The 26,049-nt window shown below is 38.3% G+C and overlaps 1 protein-coding gene across 1 annotated transcript; it reads right to left on the bottom strand.

Moving 5' to 3' along the window:
• Positions 1 to 1,726: 1,726 nt before the first annotated feature.
• On the bottom strand, positions 1,727 to 25,825 carry LOC124595791 (phospholipase A2 group XV-like). Its single transcript, XM_047134680.1, has 7 exons — positions 25,530 to 25,825; positions 23,776 to 23,918; positions 23,366 to 23,597; positions 23,060 to 23,287; positions 5,770 to 5,941; positions 5,561 to 5,683; positions 1,727 to 1,962 (listed from the first exon to the last, which is right to left on the bottom strand). The coding sequence occupies exons 1-7, from the start codon at positions 25,627 to 25,629 to the stop codon at positions 1,740 to 1,742; spliced, it is 1,221 nt and encodes a 406-aa protein (XP_046990636.1). The 5' UTR covers positions 25,630 to 25,825; the 3' UTR covers positions 1,727 to 1,739.
• Between the last annotated feature and the right edge of the window lie 224 nt (positions 25,826 to 26,049).

The following is a 26,049-nucleotide window of genomic DNA, read 5'->3' as shown; positions in this document are numbered from 1 at the left end:
ATTCCCCACAGACTTCTCTACAAAATGAGAACCAGTCGACTACAGTGCCATACGAAACCCCTGCTTCGTGCATGGCAGATTTGCAAGAATATTCATAGCAAAAATATTAGGTTAACATGACAATTACTTCTAAATTCAGCCTCAATCTCTCGAACCATGTCCCCCTGCATATGGATCTCCATATGTTATTTTTTCTGGACTTCCACATGTATTTGTCGGAAGTTTGTGATGACCCAACCTTCGTCAAAAACATGTAATTTCCACAGACACTGCACTTGCTAAATTCAGCAGTGACACCCAATGATTGCAAACATTTTATAGTTGATTTACGGTCACTCACTTTCTAAAGTAGAATTTTCACAGTAAAAACAACTGACTCATCCATAACGAACAGAGTGAGAAATTAAGACCTTATAAATCACGACTACTTTCATTAACAAAAGATGCCGAAAACAAATTTTGAGATGAAAACAAAACAATCTACATTGAATTTTTAATATAAGTGCGTAACGGGGAAATCCAGAGAAATCATTTAACGTTCATCTACAGCAATCTGCGGAACAAACAAAATAACATCACACATTACGTCATTGGTCAAAGCCGACAGGTGGTATCGGACACTAGAATTGACCCCAAAAATTTAACAATATACCACAGCATAAAACTTCTGAAAATTCATGACAAAAAACTTTTACAAATATACACAAGAATGGGGGGGGGGGCAGGGGGGGGGGCAGGGGGGGGGGGGGAAGAATCCAGATAAAGAATACTGCACTGGTGTATCCATTGTGGCACAAGGCAGATAGATCTGAGTTTTTAACAAGCTTTTAATTCAAGAATTACACTATGAAATTATTTTCCTACTTTATTCTCTTTACAAAGAATGAGTTGCTAGAATGAAGGACTTCTCATTTGACAGTGGGCAAATTTATTCCAACAACATTGAGCGATAAGAATATGAAGCTCTGTTAAGAAGAGAAATGACAGAGCATACTGCTATAAAATGAAAAATGATTTATATCCAATATGCAGCAGATGTTGGATGGAGTGTTACAACCCACATACACCAGGAAATCATGCCAGAATACACGTTTAACTGACCAAATATTAAGCAATGTATCTTTCACTGGAATGGCAACTATCCTTTGAAACTTTTCTTGTCACAAGACCTCTAAGCATTTGTTCAATCTGTTCTTGCTGTACGTCTTACAGTCTCTTGTGTCCCTAATATTGTAATATATTAATATTCCTATAATATTTTTACATTTCTGTCATTTCATCTATCAGTACTTTCTAGCCAACAGTTCTACTAGAATGTAAAAAAAATGTTGATGACCTTGTTCCCAATCACCAACCAGTTTCTAGCCAGATCAGTTTTTATTCCTTTGGAGATACGGTAAGCCCTCATTGCTGTATTTATTCCATGTCTCCTTTTCTTGTATATATATATATATATATCTAATACCAAGTTATCAAAAATTACTGTTTCATCAATCATTAACAAGTTAATTTTTCTTCAGGCTCACTTTCTAATGTACAATAGTTTGAATATTTTTTATGAGATTTTTATGTAAGTTCACATGTGGATAGAAATGGAAACCCTGTTCTCTTTGCAACAATCAAAGTTTTTGTACAGCACGAAATCTCAGGTGTACTTTTATACCGCAAAATACTATTTACTCATGTCTCTACTTACAACAGAATAAAAAAATTCAAAACACTACACTATGGTACAAAAACTATAATTTATTGAGTAAACTTTTCAGATAGCCAAGCACACGAATGTCTCTTAACACATTCATATGATCCACACCTGGAAAAGTCTGATGATATACTTTTTGTTTCTGCTTGCCTTGCCAATGGAGACAGCCCTCCAAACTGCGTTTATTTACTGTTCCATCACCATCACCATATAAGAAGTCAGGGTATGCACTAGGAAATCCTCCTGGTTTATACACCAACCTGAAAAATAAGTATAGCATCTTGATTACCAAACTTTTTATTAATAGCACGCAGATTGCAACAATAATTTCAGAACTCAGACAAGGAGAATTAGAAAGAAGTAATGTCAAGCCCTAGCAATAAGTAAAACACACAGACACATTGCATGTTAGCTTTGATCAGTTAAAAATAGTTTAGGCACTGACAACACTTTATGACTGTATTTGACTATTGTAAACTTTAATCTTAGAAGAAACTTGGATCATTACTTTTTTATCCAATTTGTAGCACATGTTAGACAGAGTGATACAACCTGTATGTGTCAGAAAACTCAGGCCAGAATTCAAGTGTAACTGACTGTATATTAAACAATGTACTTTTGATTGGAATGGCAACTAACCTTCGCAGTTCTTCTTTTTAATTTTATTTCTAATACTACCATACTAATCATGATGATTAAAAACACTATATGAACAAAAAAATAATTTCAGAAAACTTTAATTACTCAGTTTCAGCTAATTTAATGTTATGTAGCATTAGGGTGTATTAGATTGCAGTTGATAAACTAACTTATTTTAATAATTCAAATAATACAATGGAAACTATAGATTAGAATATAGAAAGTATAAGGAAAAGATAGATTGCTACTCTCCATAAAGATGACACATTGAGTTGCAGACAGGTGCTACAAAAAGACACACACTAGCTTTCAGCCAAAGCCTTCTTCAAAAAAGGAAACACAGACACATTCATTCACACAAGCAAGCATACATGCACAAATGACCATCATCTCCGACTGGAATGCAACTGTCACATGGAATGGAAGCAGCAATCTGGAGAGGATGGGAAAGAGGAAGGGATAGCAGTGTATGGGTGGGGGCAGATAAAAGTGCTGTCTACTGGAGTGTGCAGGGAATAGGCTGCCGAAGGCTTTGGAGCGGGGAGGTGGGATGAGGATGGGAGTGGTAAGGTGGGAGAGAAAAATGAGAGGTGCAGGAAAGGGGAAAGAGGGGCTGGTGCATTGGCAGAGGGTGGCACACAAAGACGGTGAGGGGACAATAATAGGGAGGAGGTGACAGGACAGAGAAGATGGGAACTGTTGGGTGGAGGGTGTGGAGACATTAGGTTACCACAGATTGAGGCCGGAATAATTCTGGGAGCAGAGAATGTGTTCTAAGGATAACCCCCATCTGTACAGTTCAGAAAAGCTGGTGGTGGAGGGGATGTTGCAGATGACCCGGGTAGAGAAGCTCCCATTGAAATCCAGCATGTTATGTTCAGCATCTTGTGCCACAAGGTGTTCTACTTTGCTCTTGGCCACAGTTTGGCAGTGACCATTCGGACATCCTCCACAAAACAGTGTTTACCCTCTCCGTCCTATCACCTCTCTCTATTCTTGTCTCCTCATCCTCATTGTGTGCTGCTCTCTGCCAACGTACCCGCCCATGGTGTTTTCCTTGCTTTCTCCTCTCCTTTTTTGCTCCCCTCTCCCCACCTCAATGTTCCACAACCACCCGATGTTGTACCTGTTGGATATCTAGTACCCACAAGCCCTGCCAGACAGCACACTTCTCTGCCCCCACCTGCACCCTGCTATCCCTTCCTCTTCCCCACCCCCTCCAGATTGCTGTTTCTGTTCCACATGACAGTTGCAGTCTGGTCCTAGCTGCCTGAGATGGCAGTCATTTGTGCATGAATGTGTGAGAGATGTGCTTGCTTGTGTGAATGAATATATATAAATGTGAATATGTGTGTGTGTGTGTGTGTGTGTGTGTGTGTGTGTGTGTGTGTGTGTGTGTGTGTGTCCTTTTCTGAATAAGGCTTTGGCCAAAAGCTAATGTGTAAGTGTCTTTTAGTTTGCCTGTTTGCAGTTCGTGTCATTTGCATGGTGAGTAGCAATTTATCATTTCCTAGTAATTCAAATAAGTTAGTTTATTCTCTAGAGTTTTTATGATTCTGTAAAATAGCAATGGAAATTATTCAAAATTGCACAATAATAGGACAAAATATTATGCTCATGTTCACAGCATCTGGAGACGATATTCTACCAAAATAAAAATACAAAGGAAGGAAATGTTAAGGCAGTGCACATAGTCATGTTAAAAATGTCATGTATGCTGTGGCAATCACAACCTGTAGATTATTTCATCAAAATGATTACACTTAAATTACCACTAAAGTGTACATATAATTACAGCCACCTAAATAAGCCCATCAAGAGTACAAGGGCATTTCAATGAACTTTTCCTTTTCTTCTGTACTGCAAGTGGATAAGTACCTCTTGTAAATACACAGTACATAAGAATTAGGTGCATGAATGTCTTTGACAAAAAATCCTTTAAGTATGTTTACATGAGCCATAAAAATTGCATGTTGCCGACATATATCCTGACAATGTCGCCCAGCAAAATTTTTGCCATATGACTCACGCCATTTATGGCAATAAATTCTCAAGCCATAAGTGTTCACATTGGGCCACATCACTGCCACAAAATGGATAGACATGAACTGATACAGGGCTTCTGCTGTTCTTCCATACCATAAGGAATAAAGTTAGAATGAACATGATAAATCGGGATTTGTGCATGCATTGATCTTTAAGCAAGCAGAATGGTTCACAATATTTAACTCGTGAACTGATGCCGCATACAAACCTTTTCCAGAATTTTACCACAATATCAAAACACAGTTTTGAATATCTTACACAAGAAATTGATCTGAGAACTGCTAAAACAGATACGAGAGAGTGTATTCCAGTTACAATCCCACTGACACTCATCCTTTGGTGGCAGCTATTGGTGATACATAGAGAAGCTTAAAGTACATCTTTCAAGTGCATTACTCATCAATAAGCCTCTTGGTACCAGAATTATGCAATGCTTTGGTACAAGGTCTTGATAATTTCATTACGGTAAGTTTGAAATAAGAACAGAGCTTTTTCTTAATGTTTTATTTGTCTCACCAGCCACTAACACTGTTTACACTATCAATTCCTGCTTCAAGCAGGTTTTGAGATAGTACAAAAATTACGGCATCAAATGTAAACCATGTAGATGAGGAGCCACCTGTACTTAGACTGTTCTTATGCAACTTTTTGCCTCACATTTGGTATACGTTAGAAAACTTTGGAATTTTTTATGTGCTTCATCAAGCATGATTCAGAGCTCATCATCAACAGCTTGCTAGCTGTCCTTTTTCAGACTGCAATTTTCATATACATTACTTTCAATGCCCCTGGCTCTAGTCTTATGCAAATCAAATTTATGAAATTCATAGTTTTCTCACTTCTCCACTTCTCTGTTGCTGTACAGAACAAACTCACAACAACAAACAACCAATAAAACAGGTCACATAATTTTGAGTAACCTCCCCTCCCTTGCTTCTAATATATTTCTCATTTCCCTCAATCTTGCCTTCCACTACTAGTGAAGGAATGTTCCATTCTTAAGGAACAAACATTTCCTCCTACATCCAGTTTCTATAGGTCCTCTCGCAGTTGTATCACTTTATTAACTAATAAAAAATGAATAAGTTTAAGAAGAAAAGAAAACTAGCACCTCATAACAAGTTACTGAAACTAAGTTAATGAAAGTAAGCATCACACAATTTGTGAAGTTACCTCTCAATGGTGTTAACACCATAACCATGTAAGCAATGAACTTCTACACCTGGAGCTTGAAATTCCAAGCTGTATTTTTCTACATCCTTACGCATTTCCCAAGCAACAGGATAACTGATGTCCCTGTAAAATGAGATATTTAGACCATTATACCATGTGAAACAAATGGAACTAAATCATTTTCTTCATGCTATTTTTAAATAACTTACTTGAAAAAGGCTTTATAGTCTTCAACTGTGTAATTTTTCTTGTCTGTCTGTACTAAGATTTCATCAGGATGCCAAAAGAGTGTAGAAGGCAACAACCATGCCAGGCTTGGAGAGGTTATTTGTTCTTCTTTCAGCACACTTTCACGCAACACATACGATCCTAAGTCGTCACCTGGAAAAAATATCAGAAAGAAGCATGTGTCAAAAGATGGATACCTATAAATTATTTTTCAAGGGTACATGTCTGTTATCTGATAATGAGTGAACTATACAGTACGAGTTCACATCTAACAACAAAAGAGGAAGGAACCAATTATTTTCTTGACATGGAAGAATACTAGTATTTAAATGAAACAAGTTAGGTGAACTGCACAAATCTACATCCTTCTCCTTGATATTTTTTTACACACATAGTAATTTGCTTGATAGCTATCTTTGAATTTTGTGTTTCCTTGATGTGATATTTTTCTAAGTCAATAAAGAAACAGCCTCTAAGTGCTGCAGACAGTACACAGAACAGTATTTAATAAGAGTAAGAGTAGTAGTAGTAGTAGTAGTAGTAGTAGTAGTAGTAACAATAACAACAACAACAACAATAAAGAAACATGAAAATGAAGAGTTACATATGAGGAGAGTAACAGAAGTATGAGGTTGGATGCACTATCAAAATATTACCATCTTGTAAGGCTTCTTTTACCAAACATTGTTGACATCTTCCACACGCATATTTTATTCTCTCCAAGCATAAGTTGTGGATCAATCAAAGCAGCAAAAAATAAAAACACCTTGCTCACAACTAAACTACTGCATTGATACATCTGTCTTACAACAGATGGTGATTGGTAATTTCATTAGTTTTTGATATCATCCACCTTTCCAATTCTCCTCCTCCTCCTCCTCCTCCTCCTCCTGTCTCCCTTTCCTGCAATCTTTCTTTCAATAACTTTTCATTGCAGGCAATATCCTTGTTAATTTCTATCATTCTTTATTCTATCATCCTAAAACATCCAGTAATGACATCTCATGCCCCTTCTTTTCTGGACGCAAAATGATACTGCCCCATGTTTTCATGAATTTTTCTTTCTAATCTTTTGAGTAATGCTACACATGGTCTTGGTAATGTGGCATATGAAATTAACAATACTGAAATCCTTGCATTATGTGATGGTTTATACCTTGATATAGGGACTAGAATAGTTTTAACCAAATCCTCTGACCACATACCCTCATCACATATCTTAATAAGGTTAGTCACTATGGATATTGCTCCATTTCCCAAGGCCTTTAGATGTTTTTTTTTTTTTATCTCACCTCATTGATTTCCTCTTTCTGAGATCCTTAATAGCCTTCTCCACTTCACACCTCAATGTATTTGGTCCATGTTCCATTTCATCACATTTCAATCTTAGTTGTGTTTATCTCCTTGTGCTTCAATTTTTCAACATAATCCTTCCATAACTGTTTATTCTCTTCTATGCATGCTGTCATCTTTCCATCTCTTTCAAGCATGCATTTGCTGACTTATCTTGGTTCTCTGTTTGTTAGATACTTAGCTGTTATGTATGGTAATGTTTCTCCTCATGCTGATGTTTCATCCATTTGTCTCTAGATTGATCTGTTAACCTTTCCAGTTCTTTTGTACTTTGCTGCTTATGCCTAAGACAGTGGACAAGTCAATTTACATGCATACAAGTGAAAGTATTCAGTTTTTACATGTTCCCTCCTTTTACAAAATTGTTGTTCTTCCATTTCCTGCATTCATCCACTTCATGTAACATATTTGATGTAATCAGTTCTTTTCCTTCTTTACTTCTTCAATATCTTCTTCTCAGTCTTTCAGAACTGTATTTCAATTCTCTAGCAGGCTGGCACTTTCTGATAAATTTTTCATTTTTTCTTCAAGGGGCTGAGAGTAGACCTGAGGTGTAGCAATCTTCATCACCAGTAGACAATCTGAGAGAAGCTTTCTTGGCACATCCAATAAGTCATTGCCCTAGAGAGTGCTTCCAAACACACTGAGATTAACATATGTTACAAGTAAATCAGCCAGCTCTTCAGACAAAGCAGAGGGACTGTACTGAACAAAGATACATTTATTACATGCATTACAATGGATTATGAAAGACATTTCTAATAACACAACTGTTATGAAACTTTGCAAAGCCTTTTGTAATGGTGATCGTTAGCAAAAATATGGAATCTAAGCTTATTATTTAAAATAACTAGCAAAATGTGAAAAATTACCTAAAATGTGGAATTTATTATGTTCTATGATGTACAGCTTCCTGACATGTTAATATGTTTTGTGTAATCAATGAAGAACTTTGACAAAATATTTGATTATTCAATAACTGAGTAAACAACAGTTTGAAGAAAAGCCTAAAATTTATGTAACAGTTTCAGTTTTAGACTGCTACTATTAGTTTGTCTGACATTATTTTAATTTTTGTTGTGATATTTACATGAACAAAGGAGTGAATGCGACATGTATGTGGAGTATGAATAATTGAAATTGCTAAGACTGAAGTGTGCCCCTTGATGTGAGGTGTGAGGAAAAGTAAAAACTGCAAAGCAGCCAGTTTCTGGTACTTTAGAAATATTCTGCTTTCTTTAGTCTTTTACATGATTAACCCAATGAAACCATATTTAAATAAGCTACTGGTTGTTGTCAAATCAGAGCCAATCAATATCAACTAGAGTTATTGTTATACACATCGGTTGTCAGACTGTTAGTTACAGTAGACCTCAAAATGGACTTCTGAATGTAGAGCATCATCATACTTTTTACACTGCAACGTACTTTCACTTCCTTTTCCTCAACGATTACAGTTCATCAGTTGATGCAATTGTTTCAAAGATGGAGTTAATTTGTTTTCTTTCAATTTTTGGGAATTTGTTATTTTGTAATTTCATATATATTGATTTCAGAAGTGGGACTGGTCCAAAGAGGAAGAGTACTGGGTTATGTAAATGTAAATATGAATAGTACTGTGATATTTGGCCAATCAAAGGAGAGATCCTTCACAAGCTCTAGTACCAGGAAAGAAATTTTCTGCATGAAGGAGATGAGTCCATGGCCAGCTCTTGTGATGAGGCATCATATAATCCACAGCTCTAGGCATTTTCCTTAATTCTGAGTGACAACGGTTTTCCGAAGAATTTGATTAATCAGTAAAAGTTTACGATCAGTCATTCATGATGTCTACGGAAATTTTGGACTTTTTAGTGAGAATCAAGTCTTTCTTCTGTGTGGTATACTGTGCTGTCATAACCAACAATTTGGTTTGAGTCCAGGCAGTGAGTACATGTAACAGCAAAACTCACAACATCTGAAGAAGACAGTTGGATCACTCATCAAAATGTTGTGCATAAAATGGAAACAACAGCCGAGCAAAGCATCCAAAAGCACACCATTAATCAATCATGCTGAGAAGGCCTAAAAGATCACATATTAATAGTCATCATCTAATCAAACAATGGAAAATCCAGGGTGGAATGCAACAATATCAGAGGAGGAAAGTTGCTACTCACCATATAGCGGAGATGCTGAGTCGTGATGGGCACAACAAAAAGATACACACAATTATAGCTTTTGGCCAGTAAGGCCTTTGTCATATATATATATATATATATATATATATATATAACAGATTCCCAAAAATTGAAAGAAAACAAATTAACTCCATCTTTGAAACAATTGCATCAACTGATGAACTGTAATCGTTGAGGAAAAGGAAGTGAAAGTACGTTGCAGTGTAAAAAGTATGATGATGCTCTACATTCAGAAGTCCATTTTGAGGTCTACTGTAACTAACAGTCTGACAACCGATGTGTATAACACACAGAGTCATGCAAACGCAACTTGCACACACGTCTGCAGTCTCAGAGAACTGAAACCACACTGCGAGCAGCAGCACCAGTTAATGATGGGAGTGGTGACTGGGTGGGGGTGGGGATGAGGCTGGGGCGGGGAGGGGGAGGGATAGTATGGTGGGAGTGGCGGACAGTGAAGCATTGCAGTTTAGACGGAGGGCAGGAGAGAAGGTGCGGAGGGGGGAGGGAGTAAGTAGCGGAAAGGAGAGAAATAAAAAGAAATTAAAGGACTGGGTGTGGCAATGAAAAGATGGCTGTGTAGTGCTGGAATTGGAACAGGGAGGGGGCTGGATGGGTGAGGACAGTGACTAACAAAGGTTGAAGCCAGGAGGGTTACGGGAACGTAGGATGTATTACAGGGAAAGTTCCCACCAGCGCAATTCAGAAAACCTGGTGTTGGTGGGAAGGATCCATATGGCACAGGCTGTGAAGCAGTCATTGATATGAGGGATATCATGTTTGGCAGCGTGTTCAGCAACAGGGTGGTCAACTTTTTTTTTGGCCACAGTTTGTCGGTGGCCATTCATGTGGCCAGACAGCTTGTTGGTTGTCATGCCTACATAGAATGCAGCACAGTAGTTGCATCTTAGCTTGTAAATCACATGACTGGCTTCACAGGTAGCACTGCCTTTGATGCGATAGGTGATGTTAGTGACTGGACTGGAGTAGGTGTTGGTAGGAGGATGTATGGGGCAGGTCTTGCATCTAGGTCTATTACAGGGGTATGAGCCATGAGGTAAGGGATTGGGAGCAGGGGTTGTGTAAGGGTGGACAAGTGTATTGTGTAGGTTCGGTGGACGGCGGAATACCACAGTAGGAGGGGTGAGAAGGATAGTGGACAGGACATTTCTCATTTCAGGGCATGACGAGAGGTAATTGAAACACTGGGGGAGAATGTAATTCAGTTGCTCCAGTCCCGGGTGGTACAGAGTTACGAGGGGAATCCTCCTCTGTGGCCGGACTGTGGGACTTTGGGAGGTGGAGGGAGACTGGAAAGGTAAGGCACAGGAGATTTGTTTTTGTACAAGGATGGGAGGATAATTACGGTCAGTGAAGGCTTCAGTGAGACCCTCAGTATATTTTGAGAGGGACCGCTCGTCACTGCAGATGTGACGACCACGGGTGGCTAGGCTGTACGGAAGGGACTTCTTGGTACGGAATGGGTGGCAGCTGTCGAAGTGGAGGTATTGCCGGTGGTTAGTAGGTTTGATATGGACGGAGGTACTGAAATAGTCATCTCTGAGGTGGAGGTCAACATCTAGGAAGGTGGCTTGTTGGGTTGAGCAGGACCAGGTGAAGCAAATGGGGGAGAAGTAGTTGAGGTTCTGGAGGAATGTGAATAAGGTGTCCTTACCTTCAATCCAGATAGCAAAGATGTCATCACTGAATCTGAGCCAGGTGAGGGGTTTAGGAATCTAGGTTTTTAGGAAGGATTCCTCTAGATGGCCCATGAATAGGTTAGCATAGGATGGTGCCATTCGGGTGCCCATAGCCGTACTGCAGATTTGTTTGTAGGTAATGCCTTCAAAAGAGAAGTAAATGTGGGTGAGGATACAGTTGGTCATGGAGACCAGGAATGAGGTTGTTGGTTTGGAATCCATAGGCTGGAAAGGTAATGTTTGAGAGCAGTAAGGCCATGGACATTAGGAATGTTAGTGTATAGGGAGGTGGCATCAATAGTGATGAGCAGGGCACCGTGTGGTAAAAGGACAGGAACTGTGAAGAGTCAGTCGAGGTAATGGTAGGTATATTTTATATAGGAGGATAGGTTCCGGGTAATAGGTTGAAGGTGTTGGTCTACAAGAGCAGAGATTCTCTCAGTGGGGGCACAGTAAACAGCCACAATGGGGCGTTCTGGCTGGTTGGGTCTATGGACTTTAGAAGGTGGGAGTGCGGGAGTGGTAGGGGTAAGTAGAGAGATGGACTTGGGCAGAGGCTCTGGGATGGGCCTGAGGATTTGAGTAGTGTCTGGATATCATGCTGGATGACTGGAATGGGATCACTGTGGCATGGTTTGTACATGGAAGTATCTGAAAACTGACGGAGTCCTTCTGCCACGTAATCCTTGCGGTGCAAAACAACGGTAGTGGAGCCTTTGTCTGCAGGTAGGATTACAAGGACGGGATCAGTTTTTAGATGGTGGATTGCGGTTCTTTCTGCGGATGAAAGGTTAGTTTGCATGGTGAGGGATTTGGGCAATGATGGTGAGGCAAGGTTCGAGGTTAAGAAATTCTGGAAAGTTAACAGGGGGAGGTTTTGAGGCAGTGGGGTTGGATCACAGTTGGATGGAGGAGTGAACTGAATTAGGCAAGGTTCAATATTGGTCTTTGGTTGAGTCTGATTGGTGGCGAAAAAGTGTTTCTACTGTAGAGACCGAGAGAAGAAGAAAAGGCCTACATGGCTGAATTTGGGAATGGGGCAAATATCAGGCTTTTGGAAAGGACTGATGTTTCTGTGGGACTAAGGCTTCTGGAGGAAAGGTTCAAACTGTGTTGCAGGTCTGTTTAGGTTCTGGGTTCTGTGTGGGGGTGAGAGGGAGTTTTGGAGGGTGGGGTAAGTGTAGTAGGTCTGCAAGACAGGGTTTGTCAGCTATGACGGGGCGTGGGGGAGGTTTGGAGGTTGTTGTAGAAGTGGTGGACAGTGGTACTCTGAGGTGGGAGTAGGAAGTGAGCAGGATGGAGAGCTTTTTGAGGTGGTGTTGTGCATGGTGCTCAAGTTCCTGCAGAGCAAGATTTTCAATGTGTGTTATGGGGGTTCCAGGAATTTGGGATTACATAGCAGGAGAATTTTGTGGATGGAGAGAAGGTAGTGTAAGGAGGACTGGGCTTGGTTGATATGGTTTTGCAGGACTATGTTGGTGAGGGCTAAGAACTGGCGGAAACTGAACAAGTGGAAATCATTGTGAAAGGAGGGGTGGCAACCAGAGATGAGTAATTTGGGATTTCATGAGTCAAGCAACAACGCAAGAACAGCATGTGGGACTGGGATCTGGCTAGGGATAAGGAAACTTTTCTGTATTGACGCAGATGGAAGGAGCAAGGATCCACGGTGGTGCAAAAAATGTGAAAAATTACGTAAGAAAACAGAACTACGTCTGAAAAATTATCCAAAAATACATCCATTGGGCTTAACTTACACATCATACAGATGGATCACAGTCAACAGTGTAACTTTCTTCCACTTCATGAGACACTAGGGGAAGGGTTGGAATACAATACAGGACTTTTATGCCATTGCATAAGTGTGCATTAGTGACGTCGCTGACAAAAAACAGATTTACTGGCCTAAAATATATTACAAGCTAAATAAATCCCAAATAAAAGCTGAAGTAGCTTACTAGATACCTGTGTGCACTTGACAGCCAGCAAAAAAACATATGAAGAATCAAACATTCCAAAACACATTAAAATCTCCCCCACCACAATATTTTACAAAATATCTGTTATACTTCTTTGATCGTTAGCTAAAACAGTTCCGAGGCGTGATGAGGCTTCTCTTGTTGTCAGCAGCTAATACATGATAATTCAGCTAAGCTGCTCGCCTCAGACATTTCCTTACCCATTTAAGTTATCTTAATTCTGGTGAAAAAATCGTCACTAAATGACATGTAGCTCCTTTCATAACTGCATTAATTGCAGAGATATCAATGTTAACTTTGTTTTTCAAATGGAATTATAGTAGTTTCTTCTACTAGTACTGCAGTTCTGAATGATACGAATTCAACAATATCTCACTCTTCAAAATCCAGTTAGCAGTTTCAGAGAAATTACAGTATTTAGAACTTGTGTTTTACCTGTTTTGAACATGAAACTGACAGCATTCTCAAGCTTAACTTTATGCTGTTACACAGAACTATTGTGTCAGACTGATGGGCACCCCAACTTGATACAACCAACAGTGTCTACTCAAAAAAATGGAATGCTGGAGAAACATTTAAATCAAAACTTACGTAAATCACATTTGGGTAATGTGGTATCTAAGGAGTATTCGCCAGTTGACTACAGTAACAGTGCTACACTTTTTCCTACCAATGCCTTGAAAGAAAGGTTCATGTCAAAAATTGAACGGATTTGTAGAACAGAGACAAAGTATAAAGACTGTTAAATAACAACAACAACAACAACAACAACAACAATAATAATTTCACATTGTGTGTGTAATGCCACGACGCACTCTCGCAATTCTGCAGTGTACCTTCAACAGCAATAAAATGGATGTCACAGAAGAATGAGGTCATAAACACAACTCAGTTTGTGTTTTCAAATGTATTCACAGTCCCTGGTGCAAGGACTTCTGGACACACTGAAGAGGTTCTGTCAATATCATTGCATATTTTACAACAACAAGATAATTTAAATCCTCTTGGGTCATTGGAGCTTTTGCACAGCTTTCATTTTTTAGTTTACCCCAGTGAAAAAAGCTTGTGGCATATAAGTCACTTGAATGTGCATGCCAACTGATAATGCCTTCACATCCTATTCACCAACCAGGAAAAGCAGAGCGAAAGCTTTCCTAGCCATAAGATAACAGTGAGCAAGATACCCAACATATTAGTACCACAAACATCTACATATTTCAAGCGGTACTTCCTCTAGGAGAGCAGAAGTGTCTCAGTAAGAAATTGTGGAAATATTTAACCCGTTATGATTTCTTCAATGAAGTTATGACCAATCACTTAGTCTCCAATAATCTTGCATCCAATGTTCAACCAGCCTCAGCCATACAGATTCTCAGTGTCCCAATAATGTATACTTCTCACACTCAGCTTTCCATGATCTACAAAGGTAGCTTCATCACTAAAGAGAATTCTTTGAAGAAAGAACCTATTGTCCTGACATCACATCATAACCAAGCAATGGAATCTCATGTGTGTTCGGCAGTCCTACTGGTTAATCTGCTGTCAAAATTACACATGCTATGGGTGGAACCAGTTGGCAGACAACACTCGGGTGACATATTCCAAAGGCACTCACAATTTCTCTGGGACTAACACGCAGGTTACGAACAACAGCTGCCAGAACATCTTTCATTCCCTTCGCTCGTTTAAGGCTTGCTCCTTATGACCTGCATTGTATTCTAGTGCCCTTCCAATGACAATTGTTGGGGCATTCACTGAATTGTCATTTTTGTTGGACACAATGTCTGAATACCTTGTTGCATACAACTCAGTTGTTCTCTTTGTATTCCTTCTGTATTCTCCATGATGAAGCAGCATATCTAGTTTCTCCTGATTTGTAAAAGACATTTACTTTTTCAAATTAAGCAGCAAGTGAACACAGGTAGAATGGAAGCTATAATTCTTCTGTGCTGCTCTATACCAGAATTGCAATGATGGAACACACTGTTTTCTCTTTATCCAATTTATCCTTACATGACTAAGGAATCATGGTCTTTCACATAAGGCAAATGTTTCATGTTCAAAGCAGATAAATCCTAAGCTCTAAATATTGTAATTACTTTGAAATTACTTACTAGATTTTGATGATTAAAATGCCATTGAATTCTTATCTTCCAGAACTGGCAGCAAAAATTACAATAGTTCCATTTGAACATGTGAAGCTGATACTGATACCTCTGTAATCAATAAAGCCATGAAAAGAGATTATTCAGCATTTAGTGAACACTTTCTCAGCATTCACCTGGGTGAAAAAAAAATGTTCTGGAAATATTTTAGGTGAAAATCTTACCTGAATTTCACTGTGTATAGCTGTTTAAAATTTTTGTAATGAAAAAGTATTCCACTATTTTGACATAATGCTTACATTCTCGTTAGAGTGTAAATGGGGGGACAGTGTATTCATTACATTTAGATTAGAGAGAGAGAGAGAGATAGAGAGAGAGAGAGAGAGAGAGGGGGGGGGCTGTGCCTCAAGATTAGAAGAATAATTTAAAAAGCAACGTATAATTTTTGTGCAGAAACTACTACAGAAGCAATGACTATTGCACAATACATGTAAAAGAAAGCAGATGGCTGTGGACAGAGATATTAAATGAAATATATTTGGGTGTCAATGGGGCAATATGTGAAGTCTCCAATGCCTACAATGGCAGAACCTTACTGAAAGACCTCTCACAAACCCCAAAGAAATTCTGGTCACCTGTTAAGGCTGTTAATGGCCCTAAAGTTAAGTGTCCAGACACTTGTGGATGACAGAAGCAAACACTGATGCTAACAAAGCAAAATCAAAGATGTTGAGCTAAATTTTCATTTACAGGAAGAGCCAGGGGTACTACAACAGTTAAATACACCACTGTGAAGATGAGTGATATGCTTGTAATTAGTAACACTGACACTGAAAATAGTTGATATTGCTAAGACTGAAATAAGGCCCAAGGGCTCGATGGAATCCTTGTCAGATTCTATATGTAATCTGTAGCCAAGTTGGCCCCTATTAATCATAATACATCTCTCCAACAAAAATCTGTGGTCATTACTTAAAAGGAAGCAAAGGCCATATTAACATACAAGAAGAGTATCAAAAGTTATTCACAAAACTATTATCTAATATCACTGCATCTATCTATTGCCAGATCATACAACATATTCTGAGCTCAAACATAATGAGATATCTCAAACATGATGAACTCCTTTGTTCCAACCAACATGTTTTCTGTAAACATTGTTCACGGAAAATGTGACCCACACTATTCTCCCAGGACATGCTGAAAGTCATGAATCAAATCAATCATGTGGATGTAGAATTTCTTGACTTCCAAAAATCATTTCTTATGTCATCCTTGCTCTACCATGCTTTCAATTCATCTGATATGTGGTCCCAAATTTTGATATCAAGTTTGTCACTAATCTTATTTCTGCTATTGCTCAAAATTTCATCACTCTTTGGTTTACCCTTGATACATCTTCTGCGCTCAGCAGCTCATATATATAATTAATAGGACCTATAATTCTTCCTCATTTCCACTGAGGATGACTGTCAGTCACCAGCAAATATTACCTTTGATATCCTTTAATGCTGAATTTCAATTCCAGCTCTGAACCTTTGTTTAATTACTTTATCAGTAGACAGAATGAAATACAGAAGAGGAAAACTGTATGCCTATCTTTCTCCCTTTTTAATCCATGCATTTCTCTCTTGGCCTTTCATTCCTCTATCTTCTTACAAATTTCATGTATTACTTGTCTTTCCCTATTGCATTTCCCAAAGATTTCAAACATCCTACACCACATTAGATTGTCAAACACTTTTTGGAGATCAACAAATCCAATGAAATTCTCTTGATTTGTCTTTCTTGGGTCTTGCTCCCATTTGCAAGTGAACATCAGAATTGCTTCTCTGGTGCCTTTACCTTTTCAGAAGTCAAGCTGATTGTCATTTAACAGTTTCTCAATTCCCTCCTTTTGTATGTTAGTCTGGTCTACTACTGTATTTGGATGCATGAGCTGTGAGATAATTGAAAAATAGTTCTCGCATTTATCCAAGAATCATTTCCACTCCACTGTCTGGCTGATACAGCAATTGTTACAAATTATTTTTAAAAAAAACAGTCTTGGTTGTAAAATTATTATTTAATAAACCATTTAACCCTTTTGGGCACCATCAGATTACACAGTATTCTGCAAATAAGATTTCATCAAAAAAAATGCAAGTAACTACAGGTGTAGAAGTGCAAAAATAGGATGATGCTTACAAATCTGTACAAATGTGGCATACACGTTTCTAAAAACAGAGGAAACTAATACAGTTTATGCGGATGCCACATTGTTCTGATTTGTAAGCATGGTCGTGTTTCTGCATCTGTGGATGCTGGCATATGTAATGTCCATGCCCTGTCTCACATGATTTTTGATGAATGCTTATTTGCAGAATACCACATAACCTAATGATACCCCAAAAGGATGAAACACATCATTAATTAATTGTTATTTTGCACCCAAGACTGTTTTTAATCAGATTTATCTGGTGCTGTTCACTTATAAAGTCTGATGGTATGTTTCCATTCTCTTTAAAATGCTGGATTCTGTATGCCTTGTAATCCAGCTCATCAAAGGATTTATACTGAAAGTTAACAAAATTGTCATTCTCTTTTGTGTGTGCCTGTCAAAGAGCCAACGCTTCTTCTATTCAGTGAGTGGTCTGTTTTACTCAAATTATTCACCAAATAAGTATATTGTCCTTGCCCAAAATCCCTCTTACTGATTCCTTGTACAATGTAGCTATGTGAAATGTTTAATGAAATTCATGAATTCTTTCAAGATATTTTCTTGCTTTTTCTAATGAGATGTCACATTTTAGTTATCACTGGATTAATGAGCAAGGCCATTCTGCCATTTAGTTAAACCAGTAACATAAAATCCCAAGTTATCTCATTTTTATTATTTTGCCAAACTTCATATCACAAGCATAGCCGGGGGGGGGGGGGGGGGGGGGGGAGGGGGGCCCTTCTTACATTCGTTTCAGTGCTGACAGTTACATATTCAGCCATTGGAGTGCATACAGTCCTACATTTCTAGCCTGGTAGTCATTTTTTGGTTGAGGTGGTTGCCACCAGACTGTCTTTACTGTGTGCAGCTTGGGATACTCTACAACAAAACAGAGACTTTCAGCCTCTGTCATCTATTGTTGCCTAGTGCTTCCAAAAATGGATGGCTATAGAGATCCTGAGTCTGACACAGAATTAGTGGCTCAGAAAGTTAAGAAAAATGTGGTATTACTTCACCAGAGACCGATAGTAACGACAGTTTGTCAGATGCCAGACAAGTGCTTGCTCACAGTATGTGATAAATTCATTTAATGTGGTCCAGCCAGCTCCTCCAAGATTTCTGTTCACAGAAAACCATTGTGAAATACATGGTTCAACTTCATACCTACACAGAAACTACAAAATGATTAAGTTTCAGAATACTTTAGTCAAAGGGCAGTGCTCAAGTATACTTAGGACTTTAGTACAGGTGATCTTCAAAAAATTTTAACTCATTCCTTTGAGCTTCAGAAGCTTTCTTTCTATACCCGTCTGTAGTGTCTGCCACTAAAGAAAATTTTTCATTAATAACAAACACTATTTTTTGAAACATACATAACTAGTAAAAAGTCAGTATGTTAATGGGTTAATAGGCTAAATTTAAAATACTGTAGAATCAGCCTCTCCACCCACACTAATTGCTGAATGGCTTTCTTCAATCCACCAAAAATAGGCTGTCTCTTGACATTACAAAACTTGGTCGGAAGGCATCAGTGGCACTGTGAACAACACTGTCAATACGATACAACTATATAATTGACACATCAGGCCTTCTAAGCATCCATAATTGAAGCTTCTGTTTGATCACTGAAGTCATCTACTCTACAGAGTGATTACTAGAATGCAAATCTGTTGGTCCTGCCTACTGACCAGCACCTGCGCAAGTCAGAGAACAGAAAGGGAACCTAACAGCAGACAAGAAGCTGTTCCTGTACAAAAAGTCCCCTAAATTAATGAGCTTTTCAAACACATAATTCCTGGGACAGATTGTAGCACAGTCCTATAGCACTACCGTATTTACTCGAACCTAAGCCGTACTCTAATCTAAGCCGCACCTTAAAAATGAGACTCGAAATCAAGGAAAACAAATTTTCCCGAATCTAAGCCGCACCTGAAATTTGAGACTCGAAATTCAAGGGGAGAGAAAAGTATTAGACCGCCCCTCCAAATCGAAACAAAGTTGGTCCATTGTAACATGAAACACAATTGAGGTCGAATGGATGAAGATACAGCTACAGTAGTTCGGTTCGAGTCATAAGCTTAACAGTTAAGCTTTGCCAAGTAGCCATTGCTATGTGTCAGCCACTCTGTCGGTATTTATATGGGTACCCTTCCTTTTTCACGTGCTTTGTCTGGTTTGAATCGATTGCTTATTTTGCTTTGATCTGATAAGTGCCATTCTCTTTGTTATAGGTGTTTATGTCACTCTAAGCTGAAAATACATTATTGTACTGTTTCAAGCACTGTTTGTTGCATTCTGATAATGAGCGTTTACGAGCTGTTGCCGCTCGCAGTGTGACTTGCTTTTTGTGCATGCTACCGAGGCTTAGAATCAAAAAAAAAAAAAAAAAAAAAAGAGAGAGAGAGAGAGAGAGAGAGAGAGAGAGAGAGAGAGAGAGAGAGAGAGAGAGAGAGAGAGGAATTGTCTCATTAGCGACACAATGGCAAGAGACTGCTATTAGTTGTTGTTACTTACACTGCTGCTTTCTTTGATAATGATCAAAAAGAACCAAATAATAGACTGTGTATGACAGAAGATGTTCTGAACGAGAGTTTAGCAAAAGTTTTTCTCCATTTGAAAATCTTTGCAGACACCTCTTTAGTACATTACATTCTGCACAGAAATCAGAGTCATCTTAGATTTAAAAATCTAGTCAGTTGCCGTGCTTCATTTCTGACTGTATCACTATTTAGCATAAGAATAATACGAATATAAACATGACATGATATGTATATTCTTCCGCGTTTGCTGCTGTCTCACTCTAGCTTCATAGTTTATTAGGCAGACAGGATTTAAATGAGAGAGCAGCAAACACGAAAGAATACATGGCATAATGTTTACATTCTTCTACCTTTTCTTTTAATTTATTTACTGACGCATAGATTTTGGCGCCAGTATTTATCTTTGTGCCTGCAAAGCATGCCTGTGTAGTGATACATATATTCGACGGCAGAAGTTAGTTGTGGCGGCACCTACCAACGTTTTTCAGAAATTCCGGTTACTTTGCACTTGATTCTAAGCCGCAGGCGGTTTTTTGGATTACAAAAACCGGAAAAAAAGTGCGGCTTAGATTCCAGTAAATATGGTAAGCCTTTGCTACTAACAAGGGAACCTACCCATTGCATCCCCCCGGGATTTAGTTATAAGCTGGCACAGTGGATAGGCCTTGAAAAACTGAACACAGATCGATCGAGAAAACAGGAAGAAGTTGTGTGGAACTATGAAATAATAAGCAAAATATACAAACTGAGTAGTCCATGCGTAAGATATGCAACATCAAGGATAGTACGAGCTCAAGAGCACTGTGGTCCCGTAGTTAGCGTGAGCAGCTGTGGAATGAGAGGTCCTTGGTTCAAGTCTTCCCTCGAGTGAAAAGTTTACTCTCTTTATTTTCGCAAAGTTATGATCTGTCCGTTCGTTCATTGACGTCTCTGTTCACTGTAATAAGTTTAGTGTCTGTGTTTTGCGACCGCACCGCAAAACCGTGCGATTAGTAGACGAAAGGACGTGCCTCTCTAATGGGAACCGAAAACATTTCATCGCAAGGTCATAGGTCAACTGATTCCTCGACAGAAAAACACGTCTGATGTATTCTATACGACACTGGCAACGGCATGTGCGTCATATGACAGGAATATGTTGTCGACCCACCTAACTTGTACACTTCGCGAATGGGTAAAAAGATTCTTCTACCTTGCCCGATTTTGTCACATAAACTGCAACAAATGAATGAAACAGTTTCACAGGCGCACAGTTTTCCCTGTGCTCTGTCAAAACATATGTTTTTAATGTTTTCAAATTTTTCCGTTTAGGTGTAACGTCCCCATACTACGGCGCAGTTACTTCGGATCGGATGGACGGATAATAATGGTCTGAAAATAAAAAATTAAACTTTTCACTCGAGGGAAGACTTGAACCAAGGACCTCTCGCTCCGCAGCTGATCACGCTAACCACGGGACCACGGCGCTCCTTGGCTCACACTATCCTTGATGTTGCTTATCTTGCGCATGGACTACTCAGTTTTTATAATTTGCTTATTTTTTTCGTAGTTCCACACAACTTCTTCCTGTTTTCTCGATTGATCTGTGTTCAGTTTTTCAAGGCCTATCCACTGTGTTAACTTATAACTAAATCTGAGGGGGGTTCGATGGGGGTGTTCCCTTGTAAGAGAAAAGGCTGAGGAGCTCCTTATGATGACTTTTCGCAGCTTCCTTACAGATGGGACCAGTTGGTGAGGCAATGAGATCTTAACAGGTTCCAAAACGGCAACAATGGCTGTCTACTTCTCTATGTGAAGGCAATCAGGAAAAGCAAAGTGTCTGTTGCTGATCACAGTCACCACATCATCAGCATTTTCTTCAGTAAGATGATCGCTCTTGTTCTGTAGCACAAGTGTGTCATTAGCTTTGAAACAGGTTTATTGTAAGCAGATACATAACTAGCTTTTCTTTGGCAATAGATTCAATTTCCTCATAATCCATAGTATTATGTCAATGATCTCACTTTTTCTTATCCTTCACCTTAATCTTCAACCACTTTTACAGACCATCTCGTGCAAGAAACCCACCAACCAAACAACATTCAGACTGCTCTTAAGATCCTCAAAGAAAGATAAAGTCTATATCAAAAATTTTCAATAGAGGAGATCTACCATTTACAAAAAACAGTGATACAAGGAAAGAAAGTGTTGAATGGAAATGCAACACTGTGTAACACTAAATAATACGACGACACTTTCCCCACACAAAACACAGTTATCAAACAAACACTGTGGAGACACCACAAAGTTCTCATAAAACATTAAAAATTAGTGCCCCACTGAAAAGAAGCAAAACTGTGAACAAGTGAGCTGCAACAATAACATAGTGCCTCTCAGTCATTAAGAAGACTCAAGCGCTTGCTTAACTCTCATTCTGTGTAAAATATCCACAAACAGAAAAAAATAGTTGAGAGTGAAATTTATATGCAAAATCAGCGCACTCAGTAACAACAGAGAGAGAGAGAGAGAGAGAGAGATCCATCAGATATGCACAACACGATGGAAAAATGTACAGTAACACACACGACCACTACCCACAGAAAAAGTATTTCAAAAACACAAATTTTTCCATGACTACTTTGCAGATGACATGCTGTCAAAATGATAGAAAAGGCACCTTAAAAAATCCAATTTTCAGCATATATAGCGTAAATTTTGTGTCAGATTTACGATTTTTCTTATATTTGTGCAATCTGCTATGCATAAAATGTAACTGTATCCTCTAATATCCTTTTGTTCTACAAACTGCTCCTTTAGTCATACTCCACATCTTTCCTGAACTTGTTTCCCTTCCCCCGTGATTTCTATACATATCACTAATTCACTGCTAGACCCCACCCTTTCCACGGGCAACCCACACAAAATGAAGGCAACACCCCTTTGGGAGAGCGAGTAGCTCATTGCAAACAGTGATTGGCATGACAGCTGTGATGTTTTCATTCTGAATGAATGGACAGAGAAACTGTTCCAACTGACAACATGGAATATTTTGATATTGCATATTTCTCAACAATGAACATGTTAATTACACACTTCAGCATTCATTTACGTATGCATTACATTATTATCATTTTTCTCAAATATATTTTCAGTCTTTCAGCATTTTTCTTCATGACAATCAAAAGGACATATCAGAGTAAACTAAAGTTATAAATACCATCTACAATTCACGTACCGACCATATAAACTTTCAAGGCTTTGAGTGAGCCTCCCCAAGCCCCAGAAAGAGTAACCAAAGCACGAATATGTTTGTCTTTCCAACTCTGTGTTTGCATTTGCAGAAAGTGCAATGTCATCAATGCTCCCATGCTATGAGCCAAAAATATAACTTGTTTGTTTCCATTTAATCCATATGTCTCTTCAACCAGCTTTTTGAGATCTACAAAGTACTGTTGATTTTCGTCTGCAATAAAGAGAGAAAAAAGAACATTACTTTGCATTACATTGCAGAAAAATAAATAATGCTGATAAAATCACTTACTAGGAGCCTTTCTGAAATCATAAGGGGCACCTCTTATTGATATATTTCTTTCATATCCAAGGGGTACTAATGTGTTTGCAATGTCCTTAAAATAAGCTCCTTCAGATGCCATGCTTGGATCTATCCATTCCACAGTAGTTGAATTTCCAAATCCTGGAATTCGGATTTCTACACCATCAGAGTTTGAAGTTGTTCTTGTCTGATTGTTGTACACAAGTTTCATGTTATCTATCTGGAAGGTATTATCAAATAAATACATTTACAGCAAATCATACAAAATACCCTAAAACTATATTTCCATCTTTTTACTGGGTCAATGTTTACCATTACATTATGCAATAATTGTTACAACATAGTTAAATAAATAAAATTACTATTTCCCTCCTTCCTCAACACAATTATCTGCTTACCCAACAGTCTATAATTACAGGGACAAGCAGCTCCAAGTTCAACCACAAGCTGAAGAAATCATTTGTCGTCTTTTCACACAAATAGTGAACAACTGCAGGTTTGTGCAACTTAGCTTCCAGTTGACTTCCTCCATCCCCAGGAACTGCAAAGTTTTTCATGAAACAGTTAACAAAGTCAACATTTTTAAATAATTTACGGTAAACTACACACACATAAATATATGCAGATATGGGTCAGAAATGGACAACAACACAGTCATTTATGACACCATTAATGATTCGGTAATAAGTGGAAAGAAGACAATGCAATTACTTTTTAACAACTGAATCCTGCGTGTTATATTTTTGTCATTTCACAATACTTTCTTTGCATTCTGCTTTGCACAATTACGTGCAGCAACTACCCCACTGTATTTTCTGGCACACTGACAACTCAACATAATTGTTATATTTCATTTGGATACTTAAATAAGAGTGCCGTGTAGTACGATATACAGGACAATGGTGATTTTTTTCAAAACAACTGTTTTTCTCCTACTATACAAACACGTACATAATTAATCTATAAGTAATTTTCATAATTACTAGGGAGTAGATTAATAATAGTTATGATCTGGTGCTAATATTCTATGCAGAAGTAGCCTGCTGTGGTTTCATAGTTATATATAAAAATCATTCCACATTCCTGAAAGCTCTACTTTAGTGTTTTATACAAAACACAATGCGAATGTATGAAACATTAATGAACAGGCCATTAGTCTTTATCAGATGTTGAATGGTGGAACATTTTTGTTCCTTACTGCTTGCACAAATATCAATGGTGACTAATGTATAGTGTACTCTTGCTGTATAAGAAGCAAACAAAGCTTCCTTTGGGGTCTAAGAAGAAATTACTCCCACTTTAATAAGATGTATTAAATACTAATTATGAAGGTCATTTTAAACATTGCTGAGATTGTTTCCAGCTTCTGTATTCATCATGAGAAACCACAAGCATACAGTAACATCAGAGTCTCGGACATGTTAACTAGGGAAAAATAGTTCAGTGCATTTCTAGACAATTATCATCGCCATTTACAACCAGTCAATGTTAGGTTATTCATATGAAAAACATGGGCCATAGTTCTATTACAAACTCCAATCCAAATGTCTCTCAGTTTTGAGTCAGTATAGCAGTATATGTCAGTCCATATGTTAGGGTGTTGTAATACATGTAGCAAAGTTCAGTGTTGGATGGCTGAAAGACTTTACTGCAAATATAACTGCATATTAGACTGCAAGATGTATCAGCAGGGACCAATAGGAGAAATTCATCAAACAAATCAAGAATAAATCATATTCTTTCAGCAGTACACATGATTTGTGCAGAAGTACCAATAATGTAAGCAGCAGCAGCATTGTCTTTACAAGCGCCCAAAAATTTTGGTTTTTAAATTTGATAAAAATAACACACATTTCTATTCAAATAAAGTGGCATTAAGTCTGTGTTATTGTACATTACATCCATGAAGAAAATGAATAAAATTCCAGCCTACTTTAAGGTAGAGCAGCTACGCTACAACAACTTCACTGTACGCAGAACATTCAACAATAACACCATACACTTAACAGTAACAGAAACAAAATTCTTAGTTGTTTTTGAAAACACAAGTTCAAAAATAAATTCTTACTGCTAATGAATTTTGTCCTTGGTACGTATACGGTAACACAAAAACGTTGTACGGCACAGGAAATTAATTCGTAACACTACATACCAAGAATTATAGGCAGTACAGACTCATTACTGATGCTGTGCGCTGTGGCCAACGTGACAGCGACGTAAAACAATAATGTGATGATCACTGTGTGTGTCATTCCCTAATGTTACTTCAATAGACAGTTAACAAGTTCGTAATGTAATAACGACGAATTTATGAATAGCGTGCATAAACGTAAACTACTAATATTTCACTCGTGCACAAAGCGGAAAATTAAATGCGACTAAACACGATTTACAATACACCACAAGGAGTACAAGTGCGAAAAACACTATGTTTGTAAATGCTGTCTGCTAGACTGATACTCAGCGACCAATCGAATCGACTGACTGAAGGGCAATAGCCAATAAGAAAAAGGTAAACAACTTGGCGTAAGCAAAATCAGCTGATTGTAGAACTGTCTTTGTTCTGTTGTATTTACGTTTGAAAGATCTTTGCCCTTCCTCTGTTCTTTACAAACACCGATAATGAGAAGGGCTGTTACGAAAACATGTCTCACAGTTCCGTTATCTTTTAG

This window comes from Schistocerca americana, chromosome 2, assembly GCF_021461395.2.
Source record: "Schistocerca americana isolate TAMUIC-IGC-003095 chromosome 2, iqSchAmer2.1, whole genome shotgun sequence".
NCBI lineage: Eukaryota > Metazoa > Arthropoda > Insecta > Orthoptera > Acrididae > Schistocerca > Schistocerca americana.
This window is presented reverse-complemented; position numbering and strand designations above follow the sequence as displayed.